The 23457-nt window shown below is 43.0% G+C and overlaps 1 protein-coding gene across 1 annotated transcript in view; it reads right to left on the bottom strand.

The window, feature by feature from the left end:
* FBXW8 (F-box and WD repeat domain containing 8) overlaps positions 1-23457 on the bottom strand; it is a 121630-nt gene that overhangs the window by 73842 nt on the left and 24331 nt on the right. Inside the window, exons 3-5 of the mRNA XM_057744593.1 lie at positions 19785-19949; positions 15738-15826; positions 3312-3469 (exon numbers count right to left, since the gene is read on the bottom strand). Coding sequence (XP_057600576.1) covers positions 3312-3469; positions 15738-15826; positions 19785-19949 — 412 coding nt within the window. The remainder of the gene's footprint in view (positions 1-3311; positions 3470-15737; positions 15827-19784; positions 19950-23457) is intronic.

The raw sequence follows: 23457 nt of genomic DNA, 5'->3' as shown, positions 1-23457 counted from the left end.
ATGGTGTTTAAAGGTACAAACTTGCAACAAGTGGTAAATAAGCCACAGGGTTCTAATGTATAGTATAACACAGATAACAACATAGTACTATAATTATGTAATGTGATAATGTGTCACTACGATGGCAGTCATATTACAATATATAAATGTATCAAAGTAACACACTGTACACCTTAATCTTACACACAATGTTACATGTCAAATTTATTCAATTAAAAAGATAAGCCATTAAGTGGAAAAAGCCAAGGTATGGAATAACATAAAGTAGTATGCTATCTTTTGTTTAAAAAGGGGGTGGGGACCTAGGGTCTGTCATACAGAGTGAAGTAAGCCAGAAAGAGAAAAACAAATACCGTATGCTAACACATATATATGGAATCTAGAAAAATGATACTGATGAACCCAGTGGCAGGGTAGGAATAGAGATGCAGACGTAGAGAACGGACTTGAGGACACCATGGGGAGGGGAAGCTGGGACGCAGTGAGAGAGTAGCATTGACATATACACACTACCAAATGTAAAATAGATGGCTAGTGGGAAGCTACTACAGAGCACAGGGAGATCAGCTTGATGCTCTGTGAAGACCTAAAGAGGTGGGATAGGGAGGGTGCGAGGGAGGCTCAAGAGGGACGGGATATGGGGATATATGTATACACGTGGCTGATTCACTTTGCTGTACAGCAGAAACTGACACAATACTGTAAAGCAATAATACCCCAATAAAGATTAAAAAAGGGGGGAGAATGAGGAATGAGAATAGATATTAATACTTACTTGTACTTACAATAAAGAAATGCTGGAAGGATAGACAACTAAAAAATATGGTTACTTTAGAATGGAGTGGACAAAAGTAGGTAGAAGCAAGACTTCACAATGTATAACTGTTTATATTAGTTTGACCTTACATCCCTTAAAATGTATTATTTAGTCAAATACATTAAATTACAAACCTCACTCACTTATGGATTAAAAAATTAAAATCACATATACACATACACACATAACTACTATCTAGAAGAATAAACCATAAACAAAGTCCACTGAAGAATAAGTGACAAATTGAAAAAATATTTAAAATCAATGACAAGGGTTATTTCCTTAGCCCTTTACTTCCAACCACAGAAGATAACAACCCCAAGAAAATGGGGAAACAATTTGCAGAGAAATAAATACAAACAACTAATAACACAATGAAAAGATGTTCATATACGCTTATATGAAGAAAGGCAAACAAAAACAACAGTGAAATACCATGTCCACCTATCAGACAAGCATGAGGAAGCAGTCAGCCTCCTACACTTCTGGTGAGACTATAAACTAGTGAAACCTTTTTGGAGGTCAATCTGGCAATATTTATCAAAATGTAAAGCATCTGTAGCCTCCGACCTGATAATTACTAGTAATTTACCCTGTGGATATACCTGCATTAAGTCCATCACGATACTTGTTCAAGGATATTTCTTTGCAGCACTGTTTTTAATAACAACAACAAAAAACCAATCCACATGTGCATCGCTAAGGGTCTAATAAACAAATTATAGCACAGCCACATAATGCAGTACTACACAGGCTGAAAAAGAACAGCATTTACCTATAAGTGCTAATATGGAAAGATCCCGAGACGTGTCATTAGGTGAAAAAGCAACACGCAGAAGAGTATATAGTAAATCGTGAGAGGAACTAGAAGTAGGGGAACAGGAGGAACACTTCAAATTCTTTTTGGATACATCTTCTTTCACATTTTATACTTTTGTGCTTTGCATTTTAGCTATGAATTTTTTTTAAACAAGTATTTAAAGTACATCATGGCAATTATTTGCCAAGTATTTACTGAAAAAAGAAGCTTCACTAGTATATCTGCAAGATTTCCTAACTTTCCTGTGCAACAACAGGGATGAGGGAGACGAAGACAATTCTAGCTGACACCCTGAAACCAGCAGTGCATCTGCATGTCACCCAAAGCTGCCCTTTCCAGCTCACAAGAGATGGCACGTGAGGGTGCAAACAAATCAGACGCACCTTTTCATAAGTGTCTCTGTGGAGTATTACATAAATAGCATCACACCCCGGCCTAGGAGACACAACCACAGTTCTGGATTCACTACTGATGAATGATTCAACCTCAAGGAAATCACTCAGTGGGCTTCTCTCCACCTCAGTTTCCCGATCTGAAGAAGAATGTGTATGCGGCAGGGAGAGGCAATTGGATGGTTCTAAAACTGTATGTTTCTAACTTAGAAGTACTGCAACCTTTGCACAGCTGTTTGAAAAAAACCTCACTGATAATGTGGCATGTAGGAAACACACTCAAGCTGCTCTTATGTTATCTATCCAGGATGTCAACAAACACACATGCACTATGATATACCCCAGAGACAGCTTAGGTGAATTTCTACAGCCTGAGAGGAAAATTCATCAACAGTGTCTGACTAATGTCAAACCAAAAACACAGGGTTCATGTTGTTAAAGTAACAAAATGAAAATATTTAATATTTCAGCCCTGATTTTTACTTTTCTAAATGGCATGTGGATATAAAATTCCCCATTAGCTCCTTTGCTACAGTTTTGTCCCGCTGGGCCACCTCTGGAGATCTACAACCATGCCTGACATCAACACTAACATCCTGAAATACCCTGTGGTCCAACTTGCAGGCAAGTGGGGAGACAGAGCTTTTGGAGATTTAGACGTTACAACATAATGGAAGTCATGAGCATGAGAGGTAGTACACGATAGCATGGCCACCGAAATCACTAGACTCTTGTTACCCAGTTCTGTGAATCCACAGTTGCCCACACACAAAAAGAAACCTATCAGTACCAGAGAGACAACATGTTACCATAAATTATCTCATACGGTATGTCGGTGCAGGAAAAGGTAGGCTCCGACTTCTATTTTTCTATTTCCATATTTGTCAATAGATTATCTCTGTCTATCCTCTTTTCACTGTTCCCTTTGGATCAAACAGAGACTAAAGGAAAAGTAGGCCAAGTATATTTAATATTTAACACCAAACAACTTATTTGCTTAAGATGGCTTGGCCAGCCTCGTGTCTGGCACTGAAACCCAGCCCTACAGTTCCAGTAGGAATTAAACATCAGTTTGAAAGGGTGCTGTGTTCCAATGCCTACTAATGCATTGAGGGTTACTGGCCAACTTCCTCACATAAAGGCAAGAGTGAGTGTATGTGTGTGAACATGTGTGTGTGCCCACGTGTATGTATGGAGGGATTACAGTGGGGAGCCGGCCACAGCTGCTTAATTTTTGTCAAGCTGTTTTTTCTTAACAGGGAGGAGGGCTGTGGTTACTCACCATCCTCATAAGCCGCTACCGCCAGCGAGCTGTTTATCCTCACAAAGGAGACATATGGCTGCATTCCAGGCTCGTCCTCCTCATACTCTGACTCCAAGAAGGGGGCTGTGTAGTCCCAGGTGCGGGTGTCCCACACCCTCACGTCCCCTGATGTATATCTGGAAAAGAAGGACACACTTGGTTCCAAATGGGGAGTGAAGAGCAGGACCACAGGAGAGAAAGGGGGGGCCTTAAAAAGACAGGGGAGTAAGACTGGCCACTGTGGAACCACTCCCGCAATGCTGTTCACACAGTCACTCCAACAGGAGGAAATGGTAACTTGGTAACAGAAAGGCTGAGAACACGTTTCCTGTTCTCACAGCACAACTGTGACCATTTCAAATGAGAATACTGTAATACAAAATTGGGCAGCAAGATCTCCTTGTTTTTCCTTTCCAACTATTATAACCAATCTGCTACCTCAACTCCTCCCAGTAAAGGGATGACTAGCAGAAATGGTAGAAGCCACACTATTTACACACTCGAAAGACAGAGAGGGAACTGCTAAGGACTAATCGTCTTACAGGCGCAAGCTTTCTAATACCTCATCCATGCATCAGATTTGACTGATTAAAGTCCCTAAAGACTAATTGATTTGCTGAAACAATTAAATCTTGCCTTTAGCAGCCAGACAGTGCTGCCTTCTCATGAAAAGCTCTTGCTGAAATGCATGACACTCCCCGGTTCTGCCCACTTAGAGAATAGGCGCACTCACTCTCTCCTATTACTCCTGCCACTCCAACAAACGACTCTCTCCATCAAAGCCGAGGCAGGGCCAGAACTTGCCCAGGCACCAGGCCCCAAGGATAATGGAATTGCCAGAAGATGAGGTGGTGTGCTGCCTGCCACCGAGGTATTTACACTAAGTTCCTCACATCTGCTACAGAGGGTTTGATTCAACACGTAAAGAAACAGGGTAAGAGTTTCATGACAAACCTACACAAACACAAAGACAGGCAGACAGCTGTAAAGGTGTTCAGTCTTCCTGAGGCCAAGCTGTAGTTCCTTCTTTGATCTCACATTACAGAATCAACCAAGGCAACTCCGAGATTTACTTAATTACTGAAGTAGTTACAAATCAATTTCTCATGTGTGGTTTCTGAATAAAGAAGCTGAGACTATTCTGATTCAGGAATGCTTCATTTTGTTAAATGTCGCAGTTGTTTCCCTCAAAGTATTAGTTGACAGCAAATACATTATGAATTCAAAGGCCATTCTGTCACACACATTCTCTAGGTTGCAGCACTGGGCTCTCCCCATGTAGAACGGCGCCTAGAGAGTATACTTGTAGTGTAAGGAGGCAAATAGGAGAGACGTGCTTTCTAAAATTGGACTAATGGGCCTCTGACCACTGATCCTCCAGTGAATAGACACACTCACTCCAGGAGCGTCATTACGCCTGGAGATACACAAGCAGAGGCAGATATTGATATTGCCACGGCCAAAGCACGGCCACCGGCTCCCAGGCCCTCCAGGCAGCGCTCCAGGTCACCCTCAATGAGGAAACCTCCACAAGAGCACCCCCCGCAACTGCACCAAAACTAGCAGGCTCATCCTGACACCCTAAAAATGACTTGAGCATTCTGAGGAGTAAGGCCACATGCTTAGCCAACAGAGACACTCAACAGAGATAACATGTTTGAATTTCTAGACTGTGTACGATTAGATTCTTAGGGTTAAATTCTATGTGAAAGGAACCCGGCCAATTCAGAAAAGAAGGGCAAGGAGGATGGCAACATCTTTCAGAAAAACAGAGAAGGTAAGTGAAAGAGGGAACTCAAGAGGTCAAAGGGCTCAGGAACTTTGAGAGAAATAAGTACACAAGCCAGGAAAATGTATTTCCTTTCCATCAGTCTTGGTCATTCTGTTTCTTATGGCCTGTGCATGGGACCACACCAGCCGTCTTCACGTAGTCCTTTGTGGTGCCCCCACAGGGGGTACAGAGGACAGGATCTGGGTGGCCTGAGCGCCACCATCCACAGGCTCCCTTTACACAAGGAGTTCCAAGGTAAAACAACAACAATCAAAACGAAACTGGAAAAACTACTGAACCACACAACCATGAGCCATGAAATACAATTTCTCTCTCTCTTTTGGGGAAAGAGGAGAGAGGGAGGGCAGAGGTCACACAGGCGCATCTAGGCGGGTGAGTCAAAAATTATCCACACTCTGGCTGTGCAGCCAACAGAAGGTTTAATATAACCACAGTGCGGATAATTTCTGACTCACCCTCATATTAACATCTAAAAGGCTCCTGACCAGCTTTTCCTTCCATGAGGTCGTCCCTTTCCTGCTCCAACTCTAGCGGCCTAAAATTAAACACGTGCTCACCTCAAAAAGCCTCAGCCCATGACCAGACTGACCTGTTTTGAGTCCCTGATCTTGTCAGTGACTGCATCCACCCCAGGTCACTGGTGCAAAACTAAGGGACTCCTCAACACCTCCTTTGCCACCACCCACAATGCTATACGTGCAGTCACCACGCCCTTCCCGCTCTTCTCGTTGCCAGGCTGCCACTGGGTCCAGCTCCCTCATCACCTCCCAGCCGCCCCACGGCAGCCTCCCCACTCCTGAGCCTCGCCCACCGTCAGCCAGCCCTGTACCTGCCCAGCCCTCAAAAACACCCGACTACGTGATCGCTCTCCCCTTCTTCCTCCTCCTCCACACTAGACCCCAGGCCCTATCACCTACTGTGACAGCGGCCTAGACGTTCATCTCGCAGCAGCTGTGTGTGTGCATGTATAGTCAGCTGACTGTTCACCTCCCCTACGAACCCACGTGCTTCTAAGGCCAGGGGTTGGGTCTTGCTCACCGAGAATAGCACTTGACACCTAGGAAGCCCTCTGTAAATCCTGAGACCTTAACACCACACTGAACGAAGCTTTAACTACCAGCCAGGCACTGAAAATCCTCCACAAACTGGCCTCCACCCTTTTCCCAGCCTCATTCTCTCCTCTTGCTTAGCATGAGCTGGCCTCTAGCCAGGCCTGCCATCACTGGCTTCCACACCATGGGTGTCTCTGCACCTTGGCTCCCATCATCCACCTTTCTGAAGCCACTTCGCTCATGACTCAGCCGGGTGGGTCAGCCTTGGCTACACATCAGAATCACCTGGGATGCTTTTAAAATGTCCAATACCCAAGGGCACACCGGATCAATGAAATCTGACTCTCTGGGGGTGGAACCAGACAACAGTGCTTCCACCGTACCACCAAGACTGAGAACCATCCACCTCGCTTAACCCTACCAATGTCTCAAGGTCTAGCCCAGGCCCTCCTCCTCCAAGAAGCCTCTCTGACTCAACTCCTGTGCCCCTGGATCTGAAGAAATGGTGCTCACTGCTACAGCCCACGTCTCCTCAACCTGACCGTGAAGCCCCCGTGAAGGCGCTACCTCAATGCCACAGCCTCCGTCACAGTGCCTTACACACAGCTCAAAGAAGGGGTCCGCAGGTAACAACCCAACTGGTGTGAGTGGCATCTCCTTTTCTTTCTGCTGCCACCTTCCAGTGCCAACGACCAGGGAAACACCCAGAAAACACGCATCGAGATGCATCAGATTTCTAGCATTTACTTCCAAACTGATTAAAACCTCTCTATAAAACAAAAAAAAAGCTAAGTGATTTTGGTAAACATGAAATTTTCTGTATATATCTGTTTAAGTCAACTCCATTCTTCATGGCCAAAGAGCATGATAACAGCATAAATGTTTTGCTGAAAAATAACTCAAGAGGCAAATATAAAAGACTCGGTGTCTCCTTTATGATAGGAACAGACAATATCCTATTTCAGCAGGTACTACGTGATGACTCAGCATTAGGCTCTAAAATCTAACATGTGAAACAACCACGGCAGTGGCACTCATACTCTGTGTTAATGAACTCCTGCTAAAGAAACAGACATTTTCACGAGGATCAAACACTGGTTGGGGCAGAGGGACCTGGACCAAACTCTAAATGTGATCTAAAAGTGCTTAACAACATTGGGCAGGAGACGCAAGAACAGAGCTGGAAGGGAGGTAGGGAGAAGGGCTGATTTTCCTCCAGAGCTCCAGATGTCTTTGTGGCTGCCTAATGACAATTACGCTCAACCAATTAAGACACCACTATGACAGTTGCATTGTCAGTGAGCCTTTGGACCCCAATGTTGATGGCTCTCTAATTAGTGTCTGTGCAAAGTACAACTGTGACTAATATATTAGCTGATGTAAGAACACTAAAGAAAAACTAAGGAAGAAAGAAGCCTCTTCCAAACGAGTAAGGACATCCCAGCCCATGGCACGGACCAGTGAAGCTGTATGCTTTTCCCAGTCGTTTTTATGCTTGGCAAGGTTGAATTTACCTCCAAATAAATAGGTCAGAGACCACAGCTGATTTTTTGTTGAAAGAATGGGAATAGAGCCTCTTTCAAGCTCAGTACACCAGAGCAATTGCCAATTTAACATGATTTACCACTGAAGAGCTTTCATTAACTAGTACGTTTCCAGCAACAGACTAGTTATTTGGACTAAGAGATCTGAAGGAAAAGGAGGATATGTTGTACAGCTAAAAACAACCTTTAACCTTTCTTCCTGTCTAAATAGCCAAGCTGCGGGGGTCAGGAAGATGGTTCCATTTTACTTTCAGGTGCCAGTGCTTATTTTCTAAAAAAAATTTTTCAAGGCTTTTCATAACAACCTGGGGCATTGTTTTAAGAATCTGGAAGTAAGGTTAAGTGACTTACCCAAGGTCACAAGAAACATTTTAGTGGCACAGCTGGGATCAAACCGGGTGCCCAAGCTTTTCTCTAACTGCTGCTTTAGCCAACAAGTCACTCTGCCTCCTCCAATGACAGTGTCTTTAAACAAATACGGCTTTTAAGAACCACCCCCATTTAAGTGCAACATAAGGAATTTACTGTTTTCAATACTATGACTCAGGCTTGCGGGACACAGCCCCTGACCCTAATTCATCAATTCTATTACTACAGCTCAGCTGGAAGGCAAGAAGCCAACAACAAAAAAGCTCAATATGCTGGCAAGGGGCGTGAGACTGGGCAGATGCAAAGGTGCCGCCCACACATGCTTCACAGGTGATGCGGGAGCACGTACGGAATGGTTGGTAAAACTTCACCCTCTACAGGAGCATACTCATGTGGCCACCCCCAAACAAAGTCACAAGTTTATTCTGATCAAGCACTCACAGCTGCCAAAAGGAGCCTTGCTGTGAGGCCTCGGGCCAGGAACAGCAAATGGTTTCATTTGTGTGTCAAATCCAACAAATCAGCAGTGGCTACTCATGGCCCTGTGTTGAGAAGGATTGTGAAGTGTATCCCATCCAACTCACCAGAGAAACAAATGCTGTAACGGATTTTTCATGCCCATCGTTGGTTTGGGAATGAGGCGCTGCAGCACCTGTGCAAGCTATTTGCATCCTTACTCCAAACAAAACTGTGCCTGGTCGACTCCTAGTCATCCCTTCCAGACTCAACTGAGAAGTCACTTCTCAGGAGAAAGCCCGCCTGATTCGGAGCCTACACTAGGTGCCTCTCCCCAGTCGGTGTGTCATGGGGCCCACTCTTCCCCTATCCTAATCTCTCTCACACTGTCCTGTAGCCACCTGTAACTGTATCCCTTCGGCCTGTGAGCAAGGGATGTGTATCCCTCCCCTGAGCAAGGAATGTGTCTACAGTATTCATCTGTGCTTAGTACATGCTGAACGAATGAATCCGACAAACTTAGAAGATGGAAGTGGTTTAAAGCCTACAAAGCAATTAGGCAGAGGCCCCTAGAAGTGCAGTGCCCACATTTCAAGAAATGTTTATGCCCTTAACATGCAGAGGTTTTAGGAACTAGTCACACACTCCATACTTTCTTTAGTCATACCAAAGATGACAAATCAATGAAAGCAAGAGTATTTACTGTTTTCTATGAAGCATGACTGTGTTGTATTATGCAATTAACAAAATGAACTCAATCCCACGGTGCAGTTGTTCTGTGGAAATGCACTACTACAAACATCAAGTGCAGCTTAAGATGCATCAATTGAAAAATAATGAACATCTTAATGGACCTTACGAGATCCATGCACTACACACTTAAAACTGTTTTCCATACATCTTGGTTAATCACAATCCATAGAGCCAGAGTCAATGACGATTACGCAGAGTTACTGTGGCTGTGGCCCTTCCCTTTATTCCTTGGAGAACCAGAGACGGATAAATGCAGTCACGAGTTCACCAGTATTTATTACGGAGACTCTGGAGATCCTTCAGTACGGATATAACAAATGCACAGCTCTCCTCTGGTCTCTTATCCGTATCTTACCTCAGACTTATGTACCAGAAAAGCATGTATACCTCACAGCAGAAAATACATACATAAAAGTACTTAGAAAAAGAGGTCCCTAACGGGTGATGATTGAATTCCTTATGGGAAACAGTCCAACGTCACAATAAGCAGCAGCACAAAATCTATATAAGGCAAGGCTGAAAGGAAAACTGCCAAGAAAAAAAATTGTTTTAAAGGAGAAAGAAAGCAAGTCCTTAGTAAGTATAAATACAGGGTGACATTTATCTAATGCAATTTTTAATCACCAATCTGTATTTACAAAGCATCTATCATCTCCAGAGCCTCAAAGTAATCCTAGGTATTATCCATTTTTACATATTCACATGAAGACAGCAGAGTTTTAGAAACACCATCCCTGAGGTCTTCAGCTCCTGAATAGAAAGCATTTAAAAATCCAGGGCAAATACACACTATTTCAGATCAAAGCTATATTTTGGCATGGCACGTGGTCAATACAAAGGCATATTTTTAATTACTGGGAAAAGTGGAGAAAAAATGGCTGAAAGCAAGATATTTCAAGATACCTTAGACACATGCCTATGTGTGAACTATTATTTTCCAACAGTTCTTAATTATAAACAATAACATTCCAATAAAAGTGTCAATAGGCAAAGTGAACCAACCAGAGATTCAGACACCAAGTTTTACATATATAAACTGGAAGCTCAAAATTTTGCTTCATGTTTATGGAAGTCTTGACTGACTGTCCAGGTTGTGTGGACACACAGAGCTTTAGTAAGGATAAAAGCCAGAACGACAGCCAGAGGTCACTTGGCTGCTAGAGATGTGTGGGTAGTTTTGCTCTGTGTCTTACTTGCCTCAAAGGAAATGGAGATGGAGGAAATGCAGGACACCAAATAGGATGACTGAGTACTTTTTAGGGAAAGAAGACAGCTAACACTTGGTGATATTAAACAATCCAGTCTTCCCTCCAACCATACTTGGCAGAGGAGAAACATGGATACACAGTCACTGTTCCTTCCAGTAAAGGTGGGAACTGTACCCTAAAAGGCAGATCACCACAGTAGACAATGGGGGGGGGGGGATTTAGGAGTGTTGAGAAAAATCTTGACACAAAGAAGGGGCTTGATAATTTGTTTTAAACCAAAAGGGGGGAAGATAATCCTCTAACGTGAAAAGTGTGCTTTTTTATATAAACTGAAATGCAACTGAAACGCTTCAGACTATGAATCTTAAGTAACAGTGAGGAGGGAGTTTATTGCAAAACACCACCATACTCCTGGGCATCTGATAAAAGCTTCTGGTGAGCTAATAGCTTAATGGTTAGCGGAGCTGGCACAAGGCCTCCAATGAGCCCCCACTTGACTTTCTCCTACTAGTTTTACCTGAGATGCTCTCCTTCACTAGATGGCAGTAAAGCAAATACATTTCTGGCACATTATACCCAGACCTACATCTCCCGTTATAATGTGACCTTTCTGAATTCCTGATGTCATCTATTTTCAACACCTTTAACTCCCAGAGTGCAACTGTGGAGAAAGAGGACAGTCTAGGCCTCACAAAACAGGACAGGGATGCCATCGTAGCCTCACCCCTTCTAGTCTTTTCCCTCAGTGATAAACATATAATTTGAGAGACATTCTAAAATTCTCAGAGCTCTCACCACAAAGAAACAAAATAAAGAAACAAACACCATGCTTCTAATTTTTTATTATCAACCAACTTTCCAGATAACACCTCTCCTTCTAAATCCAAGGAAGGCACACACTAAACCTCAATGCATTTTAGGAATGCTACCAGATCACAGAGAAAACGCAGACAGAGGCTGACCTCTGAGAGAAAGAGACAGGTGGCTTATCGCACAGAGATTGGTGGCTTCTCAGCACAAATTATTCTCAGGTTAAAGAAATGGGAAATTTTAACTGTAAAAAAAAAAATCAAAGTAAAGGTTGTATTTGAATTACATACGTAGTCACAAGAACTTCCTGTGAATTGAAGGAACTTCCACTTACCTGGCCAACAAAGAAAACAACTGTTTCTGGTATTGTCTGGGATATACTGCATATCACTGCTAAGTGGCCACATGACACCACAGAAAGGCACGAGGAAGGACCCGAGTAGGAGTCTCGTGAAGTCAACGCTGCAGTAAGGAGGCTCAGAGAGTGCAAGGTCTCAGGAGTGTGAAGAGTTTTCCTTCTAACACACTTTCCCCAGAGTTTCCTCTGTGCTGGGACTGGTGTTAGGCTCTGAGGTTACAAACATGCTTAATGCATGGCCCCACCATGTTAAGAGGAGTACAGTCAGCAAGGCCAAACTCTTGCTATTTATGGCACTGACTGAAAAAAGTAAGGTGAACTCAGGAGAGCAGGTTTGAGGGATGGTTTAGAGACTTCAAGGCAGAAAGCTAAATGGGAAAGAAGCTGAGGATTATAAAGGCATTTTAAAATATTTTTTTTTTTGGCCGCGCCACACGGCATGCAGGATCGAACCCGTGCCCCCTGCAGTGGAAGCACAGGAGTCTTAACCACTGGACCGTCAGGGAAGTCCCTAAATAATTTCTTAATCTGGAAAAGATAAAAATCCATCTGCCTAAATCCAGTAATTGCAATATGTATTAAAAAAACAGATGGAAAAATAAACAGTATACACCAAAAACCACAACAGGAGCTGTTTTAGCATGCTGGGATTTAGACGGATTTCTCTTCTCCACTTTCTAACAGTTTTGCAAAGACGACCTGGTTTTACTACTGTTTTTATTTTTAAGAGAAAAGAAGATCCATACATGTCATAAAAGAAACCAAAATGACACCCTAACAACAGACAAGCCATCAGAGTAGCGAGCGAGGGCTGCAGAGGGCAGTGCTGCGGCCCGGCTCTCCGCGTGCCCCGCAGAAGCACAGCAGGGCAGACAGGGTGCGCGTGCCAGCCCCACTCACTGGACCCCACTGAGCCTCAGCTACCTCACGCAGAATGAGCGCTTCTGAACAGAATCTCTCAAGTTCCTTCCGGGTTTCTAACTGCATGATTCTAGGTTGCAAAAGACTAAGAAATCAGAGAACAGACAAAAGAAATTAGGAATTCCTCCAGTGTCCCGCACAGCGTGTAGTATACAGGTGAGGGGAAGGGAGTCTATTCAATGTTAACACTTTTTTCAGACTAAGAGAATGTAACAGTACTACAGGACACGTAATGAAATATTAATCTCCTCTAGTTTTAAAAGATGCTTACAAATCAACTGGAAAGAAAATACATGGCTGTAAAGTTAAAAAGTAAAATAACAATATAAGATAAAAATGTTTAGGTGAAGCCTCAAGGCTGCGTGATTAGCTGCCCTATAAGCTGCAGGTAATCACTTCTCTGGGGGTGTGAGAATGGTAGATGCTGGGGTAGGCGGCAGAGAGGGTTAATAGGCTAGCGCACCATGGAACCCATGGGAGGAGGCAAGACTTGAGTTGGGCCTTCAAGAATGGGGACTGGATTTCTTTTGGGGTGATGAAAATGTTCTAGAATTCAGTAATGGTGGGCAGTTACACAACCTTGTGAATATACTAAAAATCATGGACTTACACCATTTAAAACGGTGGATTTTATGGTATATAAATTGCATCTCAAGTTAAAAAAAAAAAAAAAAAAAACATGGTCAGAGGTAACTAGAACAGTGTGGAAGGAAAAACCCAAAGGTACCCTGGGAAGCGTAATGAGGAACAAGGGAGGCTGTAAACAAATTTCAAAACGCTCCAAATATCAGGAAAAGGTAACTGGAACATTATGACCCACGAGATAGGAAGGGATGAAAACACTCATGGACAAGAGTGAAAGATCAAAAGCTTTGAGAATAATGTCTGTTTCCTCTGCTGGAAAAACAAGCCTCGGGTAAGAGGCGTCCAGGTCCTGTTCGCCTGACAGGGACTCTGGTGTCTCAGAGCTTATGAGTGAATGAGCATTTGAAGGGTACTCCGGTTGTGTGTGGAAAGAAGAGTAAGGCAGGACCAAGACTGGGTGAACTGTAATACAAATGAGTCTAAGCCTAAGCAATGCAACTCCAAACACTTACACCGAGGACTGCAAAGCTGGGAAGACGCTGGGAAAAGATTCTGCAACAGAATCTTTGTTAACTATATAAAATAGATTTAACAGGTTTAAATGCAAAAATGTTACATGGGTTATAGCTGCAGATACATAAAAGTACACCTCTGAAAAGATTCTACTTGTGTAAAATAGAGAAAAAGGAAGAGAAGGAGAAAAATAGGAGAAACACAAGAGAAGTAAAAGAAAGAAATGGTGAGGTGGCCACTGTCTCTTTAAGAAGCTCCTTGGAGAGACATAACTGCAGAAAGCCTGGTGAATACAACATTGATTGGGAATGAGGTAACCACAAACACCGCCGTCTCAAATGAAAAGGGATTCAAGATCTGACCCAGAAAACAAGCATCGTAACCACCAGATAAAATCTTAATGATAAACACAAGATGCTCTATATACAAGCAAGATTGAAGTATCTGACGCTAGGCCATAAACGTAAGGTTCTCTTAGAAAGAGGGGCCATGAGAAGCCTCTCTGACCCACAGATCAAGTTTCATCTTATCGATCCATGAAACCCTGCCACCGCTTTGCTCTGTGCTGGCATAATCTGTAATGTCGAGCAGGCCTCAAGGGAACAGAGAGGCAGGAAAAGAAGGACTGGCATCTGGACTTGTGGCCAGACTGCCTTTTGCGAGGTCCGCGTCCAGATAAGAAATTCATAATTGGCTTTTGAGATTCCTTTATTTCTAATTCCTTTTATGACTCTTTCAGTCCAATCTCAACAGTCTGTCCTCAAAGGCCTCTGACACACCAGGAGACCCCGTTAAGCTAGAATGATCCCAGTCCCTTCGGGAGTTTTTCAGGAATCTCAGAATTAGCAGGTGTAAAGGGTCTTACTTAGCATGACCTCTCAGGCCCATACTTGGGTGATGAGGGGCAGAAGCCTAGAGCCACAATGGTAACTGGATGGACAGATTTCTAGATTTTTTTTTTTTTTAAGCTCTTTATTGGAATATAATTGCATAGATTTCTCATCCATTAATTTTTCTAAAAGTAATAGTTCTATAACACCTCCAACAAGGGCATTAACCTCAAAATCATGGCCAGTAAAACACCAGCTAAAGGAAAGTGTTCCTCCTGAGGTATATCTTGTTTGAAGCAAAATGCTTTTATGTAGGTACTACGAACCACCAAGAATTAAAATAATCTGACTCTTGGAAATTTCACTTAAGGAATGCTTCTGAAGGAAAGAATTTTCTTCAAAGAAAAAGGCTCTGCTACTACTAAGTTGTTAAGCCCAAAGTTTGCTCTCATTTGTTCCTCCAGGTAGAAACCTCTTTTGGGTGGCTCACTCCAAAATCAATCCAGATGCAGAAGTTTACGTGTCCTGGTCTCTATGGCATTAAGTACACAATGTGAGACTGCAGTTCAAGACATCTTGTTAATCCAAAAGGAAAGTTATCTCATTATATGTTAAAGAAACATATAAAAACATCTCTATAATAAAATATGAAGAATTCATGAAAGTAGTTTTTGTAACAGAAGCCAAAAGAAATTTACATAAGATAAAATAAAATTTCTTGGCAATGGAGACAAATAAGTCTATTTCAGGACAAGTTAACTGCAAATACGAACTGTGTGGTGGGGAAGGAAGATTATCTGTGGCCACAGCCCTTTCTCATAACAAAGGCTTCAGAACAAGAGATCAAAAATAGGACCTGTTTCTGCCAACACTTATTCTTGCTTGACTTTTTTATGTCTTCATAAAATACAAACTGTTTGCCTGAATGAAAACCTAATATAACACGCCACAAGAGTGATCTAAAAGCTTGAAGGATATATTGAGAGAAATGGATTACAGAGCAGCTCCACACCACTCGCTTCTCATGACTGACTTCAGAGGCCTCAACTACTGGAGGATAGAGAGTCATGGAGGTTGTGGGTCTCTACGTGGGCTAAAAGTGAGAAGGCACGACTCCCAAGGGAGAATAAGGTGGCTGGGACACAGAGGGTGGTCCATGAAAAGTGAAAGACCTTAGGATGAAGAGTATTAGGTGAAAAACTGTTTTTGCTTACCCAGCAATGACAACGCCATCATGAGAATGTACATCACATAAAACTGCGTCAGGAATGTGTTCCAGCTCACTCACGGCGCCTTTGCGATTCTGCGTAAGAAAAGGGGGTGCAGTTTATACTATTCTCAGGATAGCTGGGAGACAAAGCATTTCGCTTTCACCTACATTCCATGGAGGGTTTTTTTTGTTTTTTGTTGTTGTTGTTGTTGTTGTTTTACAGCACAGACTATGATGTCCATAGTCATCAAGACATTCAAAAGGACACAGATGACAACTAGTATGTTAAGCTATTAACATTTATGAGTTACACACACACTGAACTAGTGGGCACGGGATGTGTGAGATGCTGCCCCTGTCCTCAGCGGATTACAGGATGTAAACCACTTCACTCTGCAGTAGACTGCTAGTGAAGACACGTATAAGTGTATTAAAAAAGTTCAGTTCAAAGGACAGAAAGCAGTTAATGGTATTTTACCTGTGAACATCCCTTATAAATGCTCTCAGAATAAAATGAAAATGTACAACAAGATAAAAATCAGGATGGAGAGAAGACATTATTTCTGACTGAGAGGTCAGAGGTTCATGGATACGGTATTTAAAGGAAACCCTAAAACTCATAACATAGTTGTTCCTGAGGAGGGAACTAGGTGGCAGGTGGAAAGAGGTGAAAGGGAGATGCATTTTTCAGTATATGCCCTTTTATGACTTTCGACTATTGCATCACGATTGTTTGACTCAAAATATACATAAATAAAATAATTATTTTAAAAATAAAAGTAAAGGGAATCTGGAAGAATAGAAAGTATTTACATGTAGGATGTTGGGAAGGGCGGGTCAGTTAAGCCAAAAAGCTAGCATGAACAAAGGTATTGTATAACAAAGGGAGTTCAACTCGAGGATGGAAGACGCCTTAGAGGACTGGGACAGGGAGGGTGGGGGGGACTCGAGGGAGGGTGGGGGGGGGAGTCGAGGGGGGGGGAGTCAAGGGAGGGAGGGAAAATGGGGATGTGTGTATAAAAACAGATGATTGAACTTGGTGTACCCCCCCAAAAAATAATTAATAAATAAATTAAAAAAAAACAAAAACAAAAATACCAAGCCATCAAAAAATAGATATACTGTACATAACTGAATCGCTCTGTACACCTGAAACAGTGCTGTAAGTCAATTATACTTCAATTAAAAAAAAAAAATACCAAGCCATCCATAACTTCAACTCTGCTGTACCAGCACCAGGATTGGAAAGGGTGTGTGTGAGTGGCAAGCATAGTTCTCAGCACACAGCAAGTTTTCAATAAAGGGTAGTTACTATTACTATCTATATGAGAAGACAGATGATGGCATCTGTTCCACTGAAACCAGCATTCATGAAGCAGCCGTACTCCAGGCACTGTGCGAGGGGATGTGCATGACCACCTCACTGAACTTGAGGACTGCGTCCAAGGCCGAAGGACACAACTGGGCACACCCAAGTGGCGCTGTCCTGCTAGTGGAGAGGTGGGGGTGGAAGGGAAGGACTCAAGAGTCAGGTGTGTGAGGGCCACAGCCAAATGGACAACAGCAAAGCTCTTTTGAGTGACCAGGTACTGAAAGGAAGGGGCCTGTGTGCACATGGCCTCCACTAAGTTCTGTCCCGTGGCTTTCTCCCCGTCATGGGCTGCAAGCCCACACCAGTACTCTGGACTAGAGAGATCCTAGAATGCCCAGGTGTATGCAAACACCAGAACAAGGAACACCATTTCCACGCTGGCTCTTAACTGCAGATTCAGGTAAGTTTGTGCATTCCCAGGTCGTCCCCTGTGTGGAAGTACTGAGAGTGCTGGGGTCCCTTCTCAGCTTCCCCAGACACTGACGTAGGAGATGCCAAACCAAATCACCTTCCCAGCCCATCCTGAGGCCGACCATGAATAGCACCAAACCACAGCATCTGCGGGGCAAGGCCCAAGCTACCTGAGCAGCAGCCACGGGCCACACCCTGTGGGAGGAGCGTTAGATGTATTATTAGACAGTCACCCTCAGTGTGGCCCAAAGAGGCAGCTACTCTCAGCTGCACTTTAGAGATGAGAAAACAGAGGCACACAAAGGGAAAGCATCTTGCTCTGCACTACCTTTCATGTTTTCATAAGGATTCCTTTCATTCCAGAATCACGAGAACCCCATCACTACAGTTAATGCGAGAGCTGTCACTTGACATTTTACTTCTGTAGTCCTCATAGGTAACAGAGCAGGAAATGGGCCAGAGACACGCTGAAGAGAAGCCTCCCTCCGGTCTGCCTGCAGTTTGACTCTAGTTCATTCAAGCAACAACCTCTTATTGAGCACTTACCAAACACAAGGCTTTGTGCTTGTTAGAGAGAAACAATAAGCAGATGTTCAGTTAAATTGTATGTAGTCTGTATACAGGCATTAAGTGCCAGATGCTATGAGGCAGGTCTTTAAACACCTTCACTTCTACCCCCTCCAGCCTGGATGAGGAGGGTGTACCTGCTTCGCTCCCTCGCTTTCCCTTACCAAAGAGGAAACAAAGAACTCAGCTGCTGTTTTCTCTCTTAGGATCTGACATCTACGAATTTGAGCCAGGGTACACGGAGTATCTCCAGCTCTCATGTTCACAAATCTCAAAAGCATCCCTCCTTTCCAGACTGAAAAGGGATGCATAAAAGGAGGGATGCCCTAGCAAATGCCTCACTCTCAAGCTTTCCTTAAGTCACAGCCCCTCTCGCCAGGGTCAGACCCTCTGCTTCTCAGCCCCCAGCCTGCCTAAGCAGCTTTGGCAAACCCTATACCTGGTCTCACCTACATCTTGCACACAGACCTAACCAAGCAAACAGGCAAGAGGGGGAAGGGGGCCCTCCACGTGAGTTCATTACCTGGTGTGGATACACACAGTGGGGCCAGCAGGATTTTTACTTAGTGGTGGTGTCTTCATGACCTAAGAATGGCTATGCGAATTCTCTTTAGAAAGGTGGTTCTCAACCAGGGACAATTTTGCCCTCAGGGGACATTTGACTTGTCTGAAGCCTTGATAGTCAGGGCTGAGGAGAGGAAGAGAATGCTTCTGGCATGTACTGGGAAGAGGCTGGAGATGCTGCAGAAGATCCTCCAACGCCCAGGACAGCCCTCACCAAAAAGGATCCGGTCCCAGATGGCACTAGTGCTGGGCTGAGAAGCCCCGAAGTAGAGGAACACTGCTCTCATTAACTTTGTTAGGAACTGTGACGCTGCCCAGATCAAGAGTATCGGTCACTAATCAGGTTATGAGGCGACTGGAGACAGCCATGCACATAGGCAATATGTCACCATCAGTAATGAGCAAAAGCTTGTTAATCTCAAAGGCTATTAGGATTGACCTTTACAGGAGAGGAAAGAGAATACAGTTCTGTCCCTTCCTTCCAAATGAATATCCAGCTACTCAGGTGGAAAGAAATGGCCACCACTCTGCTGTCTCATCATGCCTCAAACAGCTTTATGTAACACTGTTCTTGACAGTTATTTCCTACAGAAACACTTCACTGTACAAATTCATAGCTGTGATCTAATATTTCTGTAGAGATTTTGAAGTGATAAATATTATGGAAGCAAGCCAACAGGTTATGTGAGGGAAGAGAAGACAGGACTTAGAGATGCTTAATAATCTCCCTCTTACATTTACTGGAACATTTTCAGCCTCTCTTTTGTATTCAGGGGGTGCTTTCTCGGTCCATCCAGGGAGATGGTGACAGTGCAAGGGGCCTGCGCTGAGCACTACTCCAAAGACCCTCACCACCAGAGGGGAGGTGACTGGCACCTCAGTCTCACCCCTCTTCGCCTGGAGGACAACAGGATGCTCTCAAATAGTGCGGCTGAAAACGCAGGCAGACACTAACGGGCAACAAAAGGGGCAAGAAATCACCAACAGCTGAAGGCACGCTCACCATACTCCGCTCTTCGCTTTTGGCAGTTAACCTCAGGCTGAAATTGGAGGGGCTCCAGTGTTTAATCCCAGGCTTGGATTCCTGTGTCCTTGCAGGCTATTCCCCTATACGTAATGATATTGGCCACCGCCTACCTTCCAGCTGGTTCTTAACATGTGTTCCCTGGCTCGGCACTCTTGGAAGATGAGCTTCCAGCAAGAATAATCGGAGATGCTGCTCTCAGGAAGGTGCCCTTCCTGCTGGCACAGCCTGTACCACAGCACTTCATCTTCTGCAATCACCTTCCACGTCTTGCTTACCTAAAACAGCCAAAGTGACACAAATGTCAAATTCTGCAATTAGAGAAGTCCCTTGTCATCCAAAAATCAATCAACACCTTTATTACTGCCCTGGGTTTATGGCAGTATAAAACGTCTCATTAACAAAACACTCCAAGGCAAAAAAAATACACACAAATGTTTCCTGTTTTATCTTTCAAGATTTCAAAATTGTTGTACTACCATCTAATATCACATTTTAGGCTACTTCATTAAATTATTCTATACACACAAATGTATAAAATATAAAGAGAAAAAATACACAAATACAGAAAAGGCAAAAAAACACAATAACATTTTAATAGATATAAAATCGTACACAGCCTTTCAGAACAAAGTATTGGTACTTTACCAACAGGCACTTGTATTTCCGTCTTATAGAGCTAGAGACCAATGACCTCTGATGTAAAAAGCTGTAATAAAATAAATATCCATAACCTAAAATGTCTGGTCGTATGAGAAATTCAAATTTATATTATGTGTGAAAACTTAGATTTTAAATGTGTATATTAAAAAAATATTTAACAGAAAACTCAAGCTATTAACTAAGATGGTAAGAGCTGATATAGACAAATTCATGTTATGTCTGGACTGAAGTTCAAATCCCAACAGTATCCAGAGGAAATGGCCATTTTAACTGTTAGTGCTTTGTCTTCCAACCCTAACTTTGGGGAATGATGGATTTACTTCATCATGGGATAATGTACAAAGCTGGGCAGACTGCAAAAGATGGACTCTGCTGGCAAAATTAAAAACTGATCCAGCAGATCAACAAGATCTGGGGTCTGCAACACATTCTGCTTGCTGCCCACCCAAAGGCTGAGCCTCACTTCTAATAAAGTAAGAGTCGTGTGCTCCTTAACACTTGCTTGGGGCCACTTCAAGGTGTTGAATACTCAGACAAGAAGAGAGGCCATGAGACAAAGTAAGAGAGAGAGCACACAGCGTGTGTATGGCAGACTCATTACAGAAGAGTGCCTCATCTGATGAAGTACTGATAGGGAGTTAACTTTTGGGACTACAGAGTAAAAACCTCCAAAAATCTGCTCCTCCGAAAATTGTCAAAATCACTTTTTCAGCACTCTAGAAATTAACTAAAGGCTTGCAACATGCTTGAGGAACATTTATTGAAGAAAAATGGCTGAATCTTGATAAGAATAGCAACCTTTGTGTTGTTTACACATGCGTTAATCCCATCCTTGTCCTCCAGCTCCATGGTAGCCTTGAAAACCAACAGCCTCCAACTACAGTAGCTGTAAAAACCAGCAGTCTAGCAGCTCCTGGAGAGGCCAAATGTGTTTAGAGCCCTCCAAAAGTACCATCCCCAGAGAACTGTCACTACTTGGCCTGTCTGGCAGCTTGCTAGAAAGCTCTGGTTCTCAAGGCTTGTCTGTATCTGATCTGACTTACATCTAACTCTGTCCTATATCCAGGGCAACTGTCAGAAAAAATAAGGGACAACTGTTAAACAGTGCAGCTGCCTGATGTGGCACTACCAACTAGGGTTGAAAGGAGGCTGATGGAGAGGCTTAAAAGGAAAACCTGGGGAACAGGATATCCCATCATAAATATGTTCAAAATACCAAAGGAAAGCATGTCCAAAGAAATAAACTTATGAGTAAATGTCTCACAAAGTAAAGACTATTGATAAAGAGATATAAATTATTTTTAAAAGATTCAAATAGAAGTTTTACAGTTGGAAAGTAAAATAACTGAAACAAAAAATTCACTAGAGGGGGCTTAACAACAGATTTGAGCTAGCAGAAGAATCAGAAAACTCAAGGTCAATTAAGATTTTCCAGACTGAGAAAGAAAAACAACCAACCAATCAATCAAAAGGAAAAAAAACAAAAAATGAACAAAATTAACAGAGCCTCAGAGACCGACGGGACACCATCCAAGTGGACCAACATAGGCATTACAGAAGCCTCAGATGGGAAGGAAAGAGAGAAAGGAGTAGAAAGAATATCTGAAGAAATAACAGCAACTCCCCAAATTTGATGGAAACATTAATTTGCATATCAAAGAAGCTCAACATACTCAACATACGAAGAATAAACTCAAAGAGACTCACACCTCGACACATCACAGTCAAACTGCTGAAAGCCAATGACAGAATCTTGAAAGCATCTAGAGAAAAAGACTCATGCACAAAGTACTCTGTACTTCTCACCAGAGATCATGGAGGTCAGAAAGCAGTGGGATAGCATATTCAAACTGCTGTAAAGAGACTGCCAATAAATCTATATCCAGCAAAACTATCCTTCAAAAATAAAAGGAGAAATTAAGATACTCCCAGATAAACAAAAACAAGAGAATTCATCAGTAGCAGATTTGCCCTACAAGAAATACTGAAGGTAGTCCTTTAGGTTGAAATAAAGGACATTAGACAGTAACTCAGTCCACACGAGGAAATAAAGTACACCAGGTAAAGGTCACTACAAAGGTAAATGTAAAAGACAGTATAAATGTATTTTTACTTGCATCTCTTTCCTTCTGATTAAAAAGACACTGCCTAAAACTGTGATGGGCTTATAAGGACAGAATTTGTAAGCAATAATAGTACAAAGAAAGGAGAGGGAACACAGTTATACTGGAGCAGTTTGGTTATACTACTGAAATTGTTATTAGCAAAACTAGGTTGTTTTAAGATGTTCGTTATAATCCCCAGGGCAACCATTAAGAAAATAACCCCAAAATATGGTACAAGAAACAAGGGAATTAGAATGGTATGCTAGAAAAATATCCAACACAAAAGAAGATAGTAATATAAGAAAAGAGAAACAAGAAAGACTTAACAGGGCTTCCCTGGTGGCGCAGTGGTTAAGAATCCATCTGCCAATGCAAGGGACACAGGTTCAATCCCTGGGCTGGAAAGATCCCATACGCTGCAAAGCAACTAAGCGCGTGCGCCACAACTACTGAGCCTGTGCTCTAGAGCCAACAAGCTGCAACTACTGAAGCCCGCGCACCTAGAGCCTGTGCTCCGCAACAAGAAGCCACCGCAATGAGAAGCCCACGCACTGCAATGAAGAGTAGCCCCCACTCTCCACAACTAGAGAGAGCCCGTGTGCAGCAATGAAGACCCAATGCAGCCAATAAATAAATTTATTTTTTAAAGAAAGCCATAACTCATATACTGACAGCTCCCTAAATGGCTGAAGGCAGCCATCACGTTTCCCTTAGTCATTTCTTCACTGGTCTAAACACTACCCATTTCCCTCAACTAACTGTCATAGGACTAGCTCCCATACCCATTATCTCTGAAATGTACCCTAGTATTCACGCATCTACAGCGTCCCGCTTCAAATGTGGTACTCGGGACTAAACAATACCCCAGATGTAGACTGTCAAGTGCCATCAACAGAAGGATTTTTATCAGATACTAATTTGCTACTTCACTTGAAGATACATCATCACGATTACAGCACGTACGGTCCAGAGCTTCTGGAGTCTGTTTATTAAATATTTAAGGCAGACAAAAAGGTTT

The sequence above is a fragment of the Hippopotamus amphibius genome, chromosome 8 (assembly GCF_030028045.1).
Source record: "Hippopotamus amphibius kiboko isolate mHipAmp2 chromosome 8, mHipAmp2.hap2, whole genome shotgun sequence".
Taxonomy (NCBI): Eukaryota; Metazoa; Chordata; class Mammalia; order Artiodactyla; family Hippopotamidae; genus Hippopotamus; species Hippopotamus amphibius.
The sequence above is the reverse complement of the archived record's forward strand: the minus strand, read 5'-3'. Positions and strand labels throughout refer to the sequence as shown.